This window comes from Blastocystis hominis (assembly GCF_000151665.1).
Source record: "Blastocystis hominis, Singapore isolate B (sub-type 7) whole genome shotgun sequence assembly, scaffold_7".
Taxonomy (NCBI): Eukaryota; class Bigyra; order Opalinata; family Blastocystidae; genus Blastocystis; species Blastocystis hominis.
Window position 1 is genome coordinate 737449 of NW_013171866.1, and position 14130 is coordinate 751578.

A 14130-nucleotide genomic window follows, 5' to 3' on the forward strand; every position below is an offset into this window, starting at 1 on the left:
TCAAGTTTCTCTTTACCAGTTTCCCGATCATATTCAATTCCATAACCATTTCGATTCATTTCTTCATCAAATCCGCCTCGATATATTACCACAACAATATCACCACTTTCATCTTCACCATTTTCACATTTACATTGAATTGTCATGATCAATCCTTCTTTTCTATTTTCGATCATTCTTCGATCTCCTTTCCCCAATATCGAATCCCAGTTTTCTTTTTTCAATGCAATTCCATTCTCATACTCTGTCACTCCACCGATTCGTTTGCCATCTTTCATCATCCATGCTAGAGTCAAGATTCCACAATTGAACAATTGACAGCGACCTTCAACCTTCCCATCTTTCATTTCACTTAGCAAATACTCGTTAGAATGATCTCCCTGAAATAGTTGAACTTCGTACTCAATTCCCCTCACTGAAATAACCTTCCTTTCTTTCGTAATGTAGTCGTTGAGTAAATATCTCGATTCTTTCGTTTGTTGCAAAGAGTCTATATATAAATAAAATAAGTAGTCATACTATCCACAGCGTTAGCCATAATTAAAAAATTAGTAAATTAAAGCAGATCATGTGCTCATTTAATTTTCACACTTACAAGTCGTCAGTATTTTGTCATATGCTCATTCCATTTTTGGATTCATTTTTACTACGGCTTATTTATTGATAATCCTAAAACGTAAAAGGTAGCCTATCTCACAGGTTTCAGAAATACCTTCACTATTCTTTGCAGAACTCATAATGTTGCTACTTTTTATACTTGTAATACCAAAATCCAAAATAAAATAAACCCAAATCGAATCCTCACCCCAAATGCTGAATATAACGTTACAGTTCACCTTCACATGCTCAGTATATTTTAATACCCCCTCCTATTTATTTTCACACTCAGAAATATTACAGCAACCATCCATGTTTATTAATCTGAAATCACCATGTCAAGTATTCTTCAAAAGCGAAGACGTGCTGTATCTATGCAATTAGATAGCTAATAACACTAGAAACTAATGAAAGAAAGGGAGGAGTTGATGGCGAACGCAGATGCAAGCACTACCGAGTCGCCAAACAGAGAAACGACCTCCTTTGTTGAAACTACCAGTACAGAACCTGCTACTGTACAAGGAGAAGCAATGTTCCCTGATCCTGCTACAGAAGACGAGGAGATTGAAGGAGAAATTGACACAAATACGGAAATAGCAAAGCAAGCAAGCCAAGAACCATCCTCGTTTGAAAGCTCTTTTTTGTTAAGCCTAGAGCGCCGCCGAATTCCCTTTCTGAAGAAGAGGAATTTCAGCGAATGCTAATGGGTCTATTTGGAACTCTCATGGGTCAACCCCCGAATGCAAACGTAAACGCTGATTCGGATGCTTCTTCAAGCTCGAATGCCGCGATGAACGAAGAATACGAGCAATTCATGCGAAACTTCAGCCAAGGCTTCCAAGCAGGAGTGAACGCAAGTTCGAACTTCCAAGCGCAGTCGCAGTTTTCAGCGGAGGATTCGCAGGTTCCCGCAGTTGTTTCCTTTCTCTTTGGTAAAACGAGCGGCATCATGTTCGTGTTCTCTGGTACGTGTCGTTTGTCATCTGTTTTGAGTTCTATTGATCGCTCTTGGCTGGCAACCCTATCCCACCGCTTATTACGCCATCGGATCGCTTGCAGCGCTGCGCGTTCTGTATTTCTTTGCTGTGGCGACCCCGGCGCAGACAGCGGCGCTGAGCAGCGTTCCTTCGTTTATTGGGTGGATTCTGACGATTTTGAACGTGATTACTCAATCGAAATTGGGAGATTGGCTCGCCATGCTGATGGACAGTCTGTTTTTCGGTCTGCAGAAATGGTTCGCGTTCCGGATGCAAATGGTCGAACTAAGCGGGAATCTCGATTGTAGTACCTCTGCTGCGCCGTGATTTCGATGATCCCCGAGTTTGATTATTTCTCGTGGATTCGCTCAATTCCGCTTCCGACGATCATTTTCACAGCGATTCCGATCATTTCGAGCGGGATCGTGATGATGATGTATCTCTTGGAGCATCGGAAATGGCGTAAAAATGTTCTGTTCTTTGTGGATTTCCTATCTCTGTTTACGAACCAGGAGATGCAGGAAGGGTGCATGAAAGAGTTGGAGCGGAGCGGCGGATTGATGCATAGAATTATCGGGGAAGACAACAAGATTATAAACGAAGAGAAATTGAGAGAGATTCTTTGTGATGCGTATGTTGTGTACAGAAAGGTTTCCATGGAGGAAGCCGAATCGTTCGTTGATTTACATTACAAAGCGGCGCTGAAAGAGTACGAACGGAGATTTGTGACGCAAGGGTGGCTTGTTTGTTTGAGACAGAATCAGCAGCTGGCTTAGAATGGAGAAATCGCGGAAAGGAAATTAAAAATGATCATTGATGAGCAAAAATATCTTGTACCATAGAGGTTACGAGATGGTGAACAAAGAGTCAAACCCCTATAGGAACCTTCTTGGAAATTTCACTCCCATTTGGAAAAACCGTATCATTTTTAATGTGGGCGGTGATAAGGGAGTCTACTGGTCATTACTATCTGTATAATTGTGGAGCAACCTTTCTGTTTAGTTATTCCTTCCTTTACTACTGACATTACTCTTCAACTTCAAGGACTTATGGTTTGTGATTTCTATTCTTTTATTATTGGTAGTCTGAACACACACTGGTCACTTATCGCAATATTATGCGTTTTGGACTTGATGTAACACCATTCCTCCCTTTCTCATTCCCATAGTTCTTGCTATTACCTAATTCTCACTTGGCTCACGGAACCTGGGATCATACCAAAACTTCAAAGCGAGTGCAATGTTTATGTTCCGCCTCCAACACAACGTATTACCTCCTTATTTTTACCTTTTTTCTAATATCTTAGTGGAACGCCGTGTCAGCGGCCTCATGGTTTCCATCCGTAGCAACAAAACGGAGTACATCACCGTACCTGCCTTCCTGTTAATTCATTTCTAGAGAGCAATCGATCTAATGCCCGAAATCGTACTCCCTCCCTCCCACGCCTTCACTCCCTAGTCGAACGAGACCAACAACGAGCATCGGACGCTCCTCCATCTCGCCTGCATCTGCGACAACGCCGAGATCGCTTCCCTTCTTTTGACCCAGGCGCCCGACCTTTCCATCCGCGACTTCTACGGCCTCCGCGCCGTCCATTACGCCGCTTTCGAGGTACGTCCCCGCGGGAATTCATCCCCAGAACAACTCCGTGTTCCCCGCGATCTGCCGGTACTTGCAGATCCCCGCGGAACAATGGGAAGTCCCTTTTCGAGGGTATTTTGACGTAGGAAACGCGAATTCGATTGGTGGACGAGGTCGTTTCCCTCATTCCCAAATTTGACAAAAATCGGACCGAATATTACCTTTCCAAAAATGGGGAGTATTTCTACGACGCGGACCCTTCGTCGTTTTTCCTCCCCGCGGGGATCTACTCGCAGTTAGGAGCGAAGCAGAGCGGGGAATTGCTGGAAGTGCCGCTGCTGAGTTTTCCGTGTCTGGATCATAACAAGATTGTTTGTTAGCGAGGATTCAGTTATGCGAAGATTTACGTGCGGTTCTGCTCGGTGTGTCATCGGTTCGTTCCCCCGCGGGGATTCCACTGCCGTCATTGTAACATGTGAAACGCGGGGAAGGGAAGTGAGACGCAGATGCATCCGCGATTTCGATCATCACTGTCCGTGGGTGTCGAACTGCGTGGGTCTTCGAAATCACCGGTATTTCGTGTGGTTTCTGGTAGGAGAGCGCGGATGGCGATAACGCGGAGATTTTCTGTCTGGGGACGATCATCATGGGGATCGTGGTCATTTCCGTGTATTTCCTCTTTCATCTCATCGCTATTGTCGAATCCGTGCGCTCTTTTCTCTCTCTTGCGCTTATCTGTAGCAGAGTCCGTTCCGGTTGGGCCCGTTTCTGCTGCGGACGTGGCCGTGCATCGCGTACGGCTGCTTCTGCATCGGGTTCATCGCGCCGGTGATCAATTTGTTCTTCTATCATTTGCGATTGGTTTGCGATTGGAGAGGCGTCAAGGAAAGGGGCTACGCAATCTAACGACTCACGAGGAGGTGATGTTGCCGCCGAGAGAGATCATTCGGAGGAGCAAAAATCCGCAGAGAGAGTATTATTTGTACTCGGAAGGGTGGAAACGAAACTTGAAATCGCTGCTTTTTTCGAGAAAAGCGCCGTCGCTTGTAGTCATTAACGAAGTTTGGAGTGTTTGAGCATGAAACACGAGGGTGCTGCGTGTATATAGAAAAGGAATTAAGATCCAATCATTTCGATCGGGAGATGGAATGGAACTCGTTGTTTTGAGGGGAATTCGATTCAAGCAACATCGTGGATCGAAACAAACAACAAAATCAGCAAAACGCTTCGTGATTGAAGCATTACTCCGAATGGAAGGAATACAAATGATGCTTTATGATAAACGAAGCAACGCTGGGCGTTACGATTTGGCAGAGCGTTTCTTCGCTCGACGCATTCCGCGCCATCGTATTAATGAAGAAAACACAGCAAAAAGCAATGCAAAGCATTGCAAAGCAAAGAAAAAATCGATTGTTTGTGGATATGTGCTGCTAATGGCCTCCAAATCCATCACACAATGAAACGAGAACCAGGCGTCCGATCCTCCACTCGCCTCCGCATTTTTTCCATTCGACGAATCAGCAGTGGCTTCGACTTTCTCGTCTGAAACTCCCTTTCGCTTTAACACTTCGAAATGGATGAGGTGGCGCAACTGATCACTCTGACTCGTTATTCAAATCTAAAGTCAAACTTCTTTCCATTTGTTATTGCAAATATCGTTGAAGGCGTCTTCACCAACAATCATCGAAAACTGAATATCGGTATATTTCGATTTTAGCCAGCGAATGAGATCTATGGTTCCGTACTACGATCAATTACATTCGTATAACCAGCAGATACACTGATATGCGGATCAGTTGGGCTGGAGCTGGGATAGAGATCATAAAAACACTCCCGCTCGTATGTCTTTACAAAAATATTCCGAGTATCCAAGCTGCAATCCTTCAGGGACAAATCCAACATCAACAACCTAGAAAGCAAAATATACTACTAGTGTACCTATTATCATAGGTCTCCAGAGTACGTTTCGATGTGTAAGCATGTCGGAAAACAGGCAGAATCCAAACCTCGTCATACCGTTCTATTGATAAGTCCAATTTTACTCAGCAGCACCTGAAAAGTACTTGGCAATGCCCATATGTCCACCCAGCCCCGTTGGTGGATTTGCAGACAAACCAAAGAGAACAACTCGCTTTTCGACCATCTTCCGCGCTTCCTCCAACAAACAAAACGAATAAACACTACTAAACGAAAAAGAATAAATTGATGAGCAAACGAGCCGCTGTTCGTCTACCGACGGCCCTTCTTTCCTCGTCTTCCACCGCGCTTCGCTTGTCTCTCATCCACCTGCACCCGCTTCACGCGGTTTCCAAACTCGTCCTCATCCACGATCTGTCCGGCAATCTTGTCCGACTCCCTCGCCAACCGCGTCAGCGAATCGAACTCATCGAACTCCCCGATCTTCTGCCCCCTCTGCAGCGCCAGACTGGCCTGCCTCTCCCTCTTTTTCTGCTCTCTCGTCCGATTTACGCGCACGAAATTGCTCTCTTCGAAGTCCTTCCGCTCCTTCAGCTCGCGATCCAGCGACAAATCCCCGGTGCTCCGCATGTTGATCGTGCGCGGCCGGTCCGAGATCTCGTCCCGCAGTTCCTACGATGCAGAGAAGCCGGCGAGTCTACGCTGATGAACGCGTTCGACGCGATTTTATCGCGGAGCTGCTCGCGCCGATGCTCGTCTTTGGCGGCGTCGCGCTCGGAGTAGGGAACCGCAGCGATCTTTGGGGGCACGTAGAGCTGTTTTTTCGAAGAGGAGGAGGGACTGGGCTTGTCGGAGTCGGAGTCGGAGTCGGAGGCGGAGTCGAGATCGTCGAGATTGGGCTTGAAGGTGAGGGGGTTGAGGGAAGAAGAGTCGGTTTGGGGGTTCAAAACGTTGTCGATTTCGGTTTTCATTTTGAGCTCGAGGGGGTCGAGCTTCTCGAGAAGGGTGCTGGGAGTGAGAGGAAGAGAGGGAGAGAAGTACCGGAAGCGGACGAGAGATTCGAAGAGAGGATGGCTTTGCAGGTCGATGCCTTCCAGCTTCATTACCATGTACACGAGAAGGTATTCGTTGTAGGATAAAAGGAACTGGGACTTCAAGTCTAAGATGGAGAGACCGTTCGTGAAGGAGGAAGGGAACGACTGAACCAGCGAATTGAGTTTCTCGATTTGACTTTGCAGATTGGGAAGTTGAGTGGTTATATCGGTGAGGATGGAGAGAACTTCCGCCTTGTTGTTTGATATGAACTTGGAAAGCTCCTTTTCGGAATACGAGCTAGTATTGTCCTTCATTGTGATGGATGGAAGCTCCAACTATGCAATAAGCCAAATCGATCAAAACGACCTCAATTTTCTCCGACTCAAGTTCACTTCCACTCGTTTCTTCTTCCTCCGATTGCAACAATTCCTCCTTGGGGCTCTCATTCGAACTCTCTTCATTCACCGATGCTTCTTCCTCTGATGACAAAAGAGCTAAGTCGGCCTCCTTTATGCTCGATTTCTTTTCTTCTATGCATAATACCCAGCAAAGAACGCCCATACCAGCGTTTTGGACCATAGAGAATTGCTGTAGATCGAGTTTGAGAGACAGAGACCAAAACGCCAAAATGCCGCTTTGAATCCATATTCCATTTTCCAAAATCTCCTCGAAATCTCAATAGCCATGTCTGATATGTGTGATATCTATATCTCGGAGATTCGATCTCTTCTCCGACGTGCCGATGAATTGATCACTCAAGGTCGTACTGATAACACTCGTTTCTCGCTTTTTCTTCGCCTAATTGGTAGTGTCCTTTGTGAAGGAATGCGAGAAACAGTTGAGTGAAGCGGAGGACTGTTTTAAACAGTGCGATATTGAAATTCGTATGCTGCCTCCCTCCATCAAGTCTTCTGTTGTGCAGAAAGTAGATGCTCTTCGTAAAGAGGCCGAATCCAAAAGAAGACAACTTGCGAACATGAAGGTTCAGGTCGAGCGTAATGATTTGTTCGCTGGTGCCGCTGTAATCAGTTTGGATCGTCATGTGATTCGTAGGCTTCTCGCGAGTTGAAGAGACAAATGGAGGACGATCTTGCCGCTGTGGAGAGGTTTTGTTGGACTAGGCTCGCTGACCGTTAGACAAAACAACACGATCGAGGATGCGACTCGTACTATCTTTGAAACCGAAGAGGTGGGTCTTGGAACGATGAACGAGTTGCAACGTCAGCGCGACGTTCTGACGAGTGCTTCGGACAAGGCAAAGGACACTGTATCTTTGGCAATGCAGGCGAATACAATTCTGAATGTGCGAGATGTGTGTGTGTGATTTGATGCGTAGAGAATGAGCAAGAAGTTCTGGCAGCGCAAGTAATCGGCAGGTTTGGCATCGATTTGTTTGTTGCATCCAACAAGACAATAGGAAAGATGATAAAAGAGAAGATGCCCCGAGGTCCACACCACACTGAGCAGACTGCCCTTCTCTTCCCACGGAGCGAAGGCGAGTTCGGAGACGGAATTGGTCCGAATCGGATTGCTGAGATAGCCTCTATCGATGACTCCCAGGCGTCAATCAAACAGGAAGGAGAAGCGAACTTCGCGGTCGATTCGGAAGAGCGGGAGCACGTTGCAGTGGTCAAAGCAGCACACCAAACGCTGGCCGCGCGGATCGACGAGGATCTGCTTGAGCGGTCCGAAAGCTGCGAACTCGGCGGACAAATCGAGAACGGAAGTGACGATGGAGGAATCTGCATCGAATGCGTTGCATAGCCGTACAGAAGAGATTGTACTGGTGGCTGAGCTGGAGAGTGTAGAGCACGGTGGATCCCGTGGATCCAGCGGAGTGGCAGGCTACGTAGAGATACTCGGAAGAAGCGGAGAAGCAAACGTCTTCGATGTGGCCGAGTTGAGGCAGCTTCCAGTCCTCTCGCTTAAAGGTAAGGAGATTGTAAATGGAGAGAGTGTTTCTAGGGAGAGAAGAGGAGAGGAGGAATCGAACTCGGATAATACGACGAGGAGTTGCGAATCGGGAGAAAAAAGGACTTTGCGAGGAAGCAGGGAATAGGATCCCAGTTTGTTTATTAGAATGGAGTTGTAGGTACTGTACAGGTAGACAGAGCTATCATCTTTCCGAATTGCGCACAAATATCTATGGAGTGAACGTCAATATGATGATGAAATTACCTTCCATTTGGACTGTATTGTACCGAAAGGAAGTTGGAGGCATCCGAGATCACATGGAGAGATTCGCACTCCGGCTCACCAATCGTAGACCATATAAACAGCCCTTTCCGCGTGGCTAGCGCAACCGAATCGCGACTTCCCGGTTTCCAGCATATTTGACGTATTCCATTTACGCTGACATTATCTAGCACGTTGGTTTCCCATATTTGTTTCTTTATATTGTAAAAATGCACGGTAGAATCAGGAAAGCAAAGAGCGAGCTTTGTTCCCAAAAAATTCCACGCTAGACAACAAAATATATCGTTCTTCCACTGAGAAACAGAGGGAAGAGGCAGAATGTCATTTTTCAGATTTTGAAATAGTGTCATGATGCTCCACGAATACTCTCTAGACTGCTGATAGTTTTCCTTGTGACCAGCTCGAGGAGGAAGGTAAATCGGAGTAAAAAGCTTTCCTCCACTCTTTTCAAATTTCCGTATAACGTCCTCTTCATTCTCTCTGGAAATCGACAGGATAGTCCAACTAATCTCTCCCAGACTGCTGATATTCTCTTCCGGTACTACGAAACTCAGGCCAACTGTTAGTAACTACATCGAAGCATGATTCGCGATACTAAAGGAAAAGTACAAAAAATGGACCTGAAATTGGATTTCCAAAGTCAGCCAATTATCAGTGATTCCCGTTTTGAACTGTAGACATTGTAGAATCACTTGCTCTGTACTATGTTTTTGTAGCCTGTATTATATCCCAAAGACACTGCCAAGAATTCAAAAGAGTCGAATCAAAGATTAGTGTTTTTGTTAAAAATGTTCGGTTTGCATTTCTCGGTGAGAACAATCCTATTAGAGGAGTGAATCTTTTAAAGTATTGTTGTTCCAAAGAATTATTACAATGTGAGGTGACGACATGCACGACACACATATCCATTTTGGAAATTCCACACCAAATACTTAATTGTATTGTCTATTTATCAGAAGATTGTTAATATATAATGGATCCTTCTGGAAGGTGGATTCTAACTGCCAAATATAACTTTTAGACCAAGACCTAGACCACGACCTGGAATGGGACCTAGACCTAGACCGGGTATGGGGCCTCGACCAGGAATGGGTCAAATGCCAAGACCTCGCCCTGTAAATGAAGCCATTGACGATGATAGTGATAATGAAACTCAAGTGCGTCAATCTATGGGTCCTCGCCCTGGAATGGGACCTCGTCCTCGTCCCGGCATGGGACCTAGACCCCGTCCTAGTCCTGGCATGGGACCTCGTCCTCGACCTAGCCCTGGCATGGGTCCTCGACCTCGTCCTAGCCCCGGTATGGGTCCCCGACCTCGCCCAAGACCTATGGGTGCTGATGTAAGTGACGATGAGGAAGGCGCTGGACCTATGGCTGGACCCGGTATGGGACCGAGACCTCGTCCTGGAATGGGACCTCGTCCACGCCCTAGCCCTGGTATGGGAGCTAGACCTCGTCCTGGCATGGGACCGAGACCAAGACCGATGGCTGCCGATGTGAGCGACGATGATGAGGAAAATGCTGGTCCTCGCCCTGGAATGGGACCTAGACCTGGTCCTCGTCCTGGTATGGGACCTCGTCCGCGCCCTGGAATGGCGCCTCGTCCTCGCCCGATGGCTACTGACGTGAGCGACGACGACGGAGAAAATGTTGGACCTCGTCCTGGTCCTGGTCCTCGCCCGGGAATGGGTCCGAGACCTGGTCCTCGTCCTGGCATGGGACCTAGACCTCGTCCTGGCATGGCGCCTCGTCCTCGCCCGATGGCTGCTGACGTGAGCGACGAAGAGGAGGAAGGAAAGGGACCGATGCAAGCCCCGCGTCCTCGCCCCGGTATGGGACCGAGACCTCGTCCTGGCATGGGACCGCGTCCGGGTCCTCGTCCTGGCATGGGACCGCGACCTCGTCCGGGTCCTGCGGATGTGAGCGACGAAGAGACGCCGGCTCCTCGCCCCGCTCCTCGTCCTGGCATGGGACCTCGGCCTCGTCCCCGTCCCGAGGGAGAAGAAGGCCCGCGCCCTGGACCCCGTCCGGGCCCCCGTCCGGGCCCCCGTCCGGGACCTGGAGCGCGTCCTGGCATGGGACCGAGACCCCGCCCGGGTGCTCGCCCCGGACCCCGCCCCGGAATGGGACCGAGACCGCAGATGGTGCGCAGCCCGTTCATTATCAGCCCGGTGGAGTTCCAGAAGTACAAGCAGCTGTTCAAGGAGTACGACGATGCCCAGACCGGATTCATTCTCGCCTCCGTGGCGAGCCAGTATCTCAGCAAGACCGGTTTGCCTCCGCCAGTGCTGGAGAGCATCTGGAAGCTCGCTGACCAGGACCACGACGACATGCTGAACGAATATGAGTTTATCGTAGCGCTGCACATCAGCAGATTGGCTCAGAAATTGGTAAGTGGCTCGCGCAGTGTGGCTCACACGCAGCACATCCCCATCCCGAAGACGCTGCCCGTTCCTCTGTTGAAGGAGAACATCGGCAAGGACATCAGCGGCCAGCACCCGATGGATCCGCGCAACCTGGTGAATCCGGACTTCGAGTTTGTAGGACGCGCGGAGCGGCGTGTGATCGATAGGACGACAGCAAGCTCACGCTGGAGCAGCTGCGAAAGGAAGTGGTGGACACGAACGAGCTTCTGCAGAAGCAGGAAGTGGAGATCAAGAAGAAGTCGGAGCAGTCGCAGCTGCTGGTGGCGGAGCAGGAGGAGCTGGAGAAGCAGCTGGAGTACCTGAACAGCCTGATCGCCTCGCAGGACTCGTACCTGCAGAATCTGGAGCGCGTGGAGAACACGGTGCAGGAGAACATCCGAAAGATCGAGAACGCGATGAACGTGGAAATCGACACGACGGTGCCGGACGGAACCTTCGATAAGCTGGTGGAGAAGAACCGCGACAGACTGGACGAGTCGCCACTCTACGAAGAGATCAGCGACGAGGCGACGCCGATGGAGCAGAACGACCTGGAGGACTTCTTCAGCGACAACGGCAAGCCGAACCCGAAGGCCATGCGCACGCCGGACGATTTCCGGTCGGAGTACGACGAGTACTCGGACCACAGCGAGAGCATGACGCCGGTGAGCGGCAGCGAGGCCGAGGAGGAGGACGAAGAGAAGCCGGCACCGAAGAAGGGCAAGAAGGCGCCGAAGGACGAGGAGGACGAGAGCTACAGCGAGGATCTGCCCGAGGAAAAGCCGGCGAAGGGCAAGAAGCAGGCGGCGAAGAAGCGAGGCATGAGCGAGAGCGAAGAGGAGGAGGGCAGTGGCGAGGAGTTCTTCGACGAGGAGGACGAGGATGTGCCCAAGAAGGGCAAGAAGATCCCGCCTCCCAAGCCTGCCAAGGGCAAGAAGGCGCCCAAGGAGATGGAAGAGTCCGAGGAGCCTGAGGATGACGACGAGTTTATCGAAGACATGCCCGACGATTTCATCCAGGATGACGATGTCCCGCCTCCCAAGCCTGCGAAGGGCAAGAAGCTGCCTCCCCCTCCACCCAAGAAGGGAAAGAAGGCGCCCAAGGATGTGGAAGAGTCCGAGGAACCTGAAGAAGACGAGGAGGAAGACATGCCTGCTCCTCCCAAGAAGGGTAAGAAGATTCCGCCTCCTCCTCCGAAGAAGGGCAAGAGATCTCCGAAGGATGTGGATGAGTCGGAAGAGCCTGAAGATGACGACGAGTTTATCGAAGACATGCCCGACGATTTCATCCAGGACGAGGACGTGCCTCCTCCCAAGAAGGGAAAGAAGATTCCGCCTCCCAAGCCCGCCAAGGGAAAGAGATCCCCGAAGGATGTGGAAGAGTCGGAAGAGCCTGAAGAAGACGAGGACGAAGACATGCCTGCTCCTCCTAAGAAGGGCAAGAAGATCCCGCCTCCCAAGCCTGCCAAGGGCAAGAAGGCGCCCAAGGAGATGGAAGAGTCGGAAGAGCCTGAAGAAGACGATGAGTTTATCGAAGACATGCCCGACGATTTCATCCAAGACGACGATGTCCCGCCTCCCAAGCCTGCGAAGGGCAAGAAGCTGCCTCCCCCTCCACCCAAGCCCGCCAAGGAACAGGCCGAGGGCAGATCGAAGTCTCCACGTAGAGGAGGCCGCAGACGAAACTAAGTGATGCTGTTTGTATGTGTTGTGTTTGTAACAATCACACTCTCTAATTCGAAATAATGTCCTGGTTCGCTTCCTTGAAGAGAGCGATTCGCTGCTTGTCCTTCTCACTGAGTTCTCTACCCCTCACGCCTCTCTACCATCCGCACTCCTTCTTCGCGCAGGTCTGCATCATCATGTGCAGCGGCATGACTCCATTCAGACGGTTCTGCAGCAGATTATACGAGCTGCTCTGCGGCAGGATCATCAGCAATCCGTACAGACTCTTCAGCAAGGGCGCCAGCGCGGGCGACCCTGCGTTCAGCAACTGCAATCGCACATGAACAAACACGGGCGATTCCAGCATCTGCACGAGCTTATCGGCCTGCAGCAGCATAGCGACGGTCAGTTCCTGCCGAGCCAAGCTCTGCGTGATGCTGAACGCCACCTCGTAGTCCTCGGTGAACCACGACAAAGCCAGGGCAGCGAACGGGTTCAGCGACCAAGCGGGGTATCTACGGAGCCACGCGCCCTCATCGCTACAGCGAGTTGAAGACCTGCTGCCCCTCGGGCTTGGGCTGGGCGGGCGCGAAGCAGGACTGGAGCTTCTTGCACATCTCGGCGGTTTCGTCGGCGGTGAGGAGAATCACGTTCATCATCTGCACGAAGAGCGAGGCGAAGCGCTTGTTCTCGGATTCCTGGGTCGAAGACGAGCGTGGATCCTACCGAAATCGTCGTGGAGAGAATCTGGAAGACCTGCTCGCTGTTGATGTACTTGCAGAGCGTTCGGATGATCAGACAGCCGCGGTCTTCGAGATATTGCTCGTCCTGCTCCAGCATCTACGATCGAAAGAGGGATCCGACGCGACTTTCAAAATATGGCGAATGAACGTCGTTAGTTCTTGGCTGTATTGCACGTATTTCACGAGAACGCGGAGATCGTAGTCGATCACGTCGTCGTTTTCTTTCTTCAACGTCTCGATAAGCACGTTCCGAAGCTCGGGAACGGTTATCATGTCCTTGCCTCGGATTTCCAGCAGAACGTTCACGAGATCCAAGCACAACAAGCACTGATCTCTGTGATTCTTCGAGAGAACCGTGCACACCACCTCGATGAGAGGCATCAGTTCCACGGTTTCTCCGTTCTTTTTGAGCTAGAATGAAGCAAGGAAGGCGATGCCCACGCTTTTGAGCAATTCCCAGCACGTGGCCTGCGCCTTTTCCTGGACTTCCTTCTCGGAATCGGCGTAGCAGGGCAGCAGAACGCGGAACAAACGAGCGTAGGGAATGGACCACTCGGTCACATGAACGAACTCGTAGATCCACGTGACGACGGTGTGTCGGATGAATCGATCGTTGTGATGCACCAAATTGAGAAGAACGTTGACCTGGGGATGAGGACGCGTGGCAAAAACGACCATGGAGTTCATTATCGTGTCGTTTGGCTCGCTGCTTTTGATTTCGGAGAGAAACGACTGCAAAACGTCGTCGGTTTCCTTCAAGTGAGTCGATTGGCTCGTTCAAACCACGCGGATTTCGCGATGCTCGTCGCTGAGAAGCAAGAAAAGCCCCTCCATGAGCTGCGGGAAGTATTCGAGCATGTCGATGCCCGGTTTGTTGTCCAAAACCTGCGTGTGAGAGAGCCATCGACGCGTGTACGGAGATCCAAGAGACGACGAGACGACGAGTGTACGGACTGTTCATTGTGATGTATTGTTTAAACAAAGGAGCGAAGATGGAGAGGTCGATGCTCTTTGC

At 50.0% G+C, this 14130-nt stretch overlaps 5 protein-coding genes; 3 read left to right on the plus strand and 2 right to left on the minus strand.

The window, feature by feature from the left end:
• Window positions 1-3548: 3548 nt before the first annotated feature.
• GSBLH_T00004662001 (uncharacterized protein) lies at window positions 3549-3750 on the plus strand (the record flags this gene model as incomplete). Its single annotated transcript, XM_013043610.1, has 2 exons — window positions 3549-3630; window positions 3662-3750. The coding sequence occupies 2 exons, from the start codon at window positions 3549-3551 to the stop codon at window positions 3748-3750; spliced, it is 171 nt and encodes a 56-aa protein (XP_012899064.1).
• A 1589-nt stretch (window positions 3751-5339) lies between these two features.
• On the minus strand, window positions 5340-6637 carry GSBLH_T00004663001 (uncharacterized protein). XM_013043611.1 has 4 exons: window positions 6474-6637; window positions 6114-6442; window positions 5774-6080; window positions 5340-5744 (listed from the first exon to the last, which is right to left on the minus strand). The coding sequence occupies exons 2-4, from the start codon at window positions 6419-6421 to the stop codon at window positions 5385-5387; spliced, it is 975 nt and encodes a 324-aa protein (XP_012899065.1). The 5' UTR covers window positions 6422-6442; window positions 6474-6637; the 3' UTR covers window positions 5340-5384.
• Window positions 6638-6934: 297 nt separating this feature from the next.
• Window positions 6935-7493, plus strand: GSBLH_T00004664001 (uncharacterized protein). XM_013043612.1 has 4 exons: window positions 6935-7128; window positions 7161-7213; window positions 7245-7410; window positions 7444-7493. The coding sequence occupies exons 1-4, from the start codon at window positions 7084-7086 to the stop codon at window positions 7474-7476; spliced, it is 297 nt and encodes a 98-aa protein (XP_012899066.1). The 5' UTR covers window positions 6935-7083; the 3' UTR covers window positions 7477-7493.
• Window positions 7494-11124: 3631 nt separating this feature from the next.
• Window positions 11125-12396, plus strand: GSBLH_T00004665001 (uncharacterized protein; the record flags this gene model as incomplete). The annotated part of the gene is made up of 1 exon (XM_013043613.1): window positions 11125-12396. One exon carries the CDS (start codon window positions 11125-11127, stop codon window positions 12394-12396), a length of 1272 nt encoding a protein of 423 aa, XP_012899067.1.
• A 515-nt stretch (window positions 12397-12911) lies between these two features.
• Window positions 12912-14076, minus strand: GSBLH_T00004666001 (uncharacterized protein; the record flags this gene model as incomplete). Its single annotated transcript, XM_013043614.1, has 6 exons — window positions 12912-13070; window positions 13099-13212; window positions 13242-13526; window positions 13557-13868; window positions 13899-14000; window positions 14032-14076. The coding sequence occupies 6 exons, from the start codon at window positions 14074-14076 to the stop codon at window positions 12912-12914; spliced, it is 1017 nt and encodes a 338-aa protein (XP_012899068.1).
• Window positions 14077-14130: the final 54 nt, after the last annotated feature.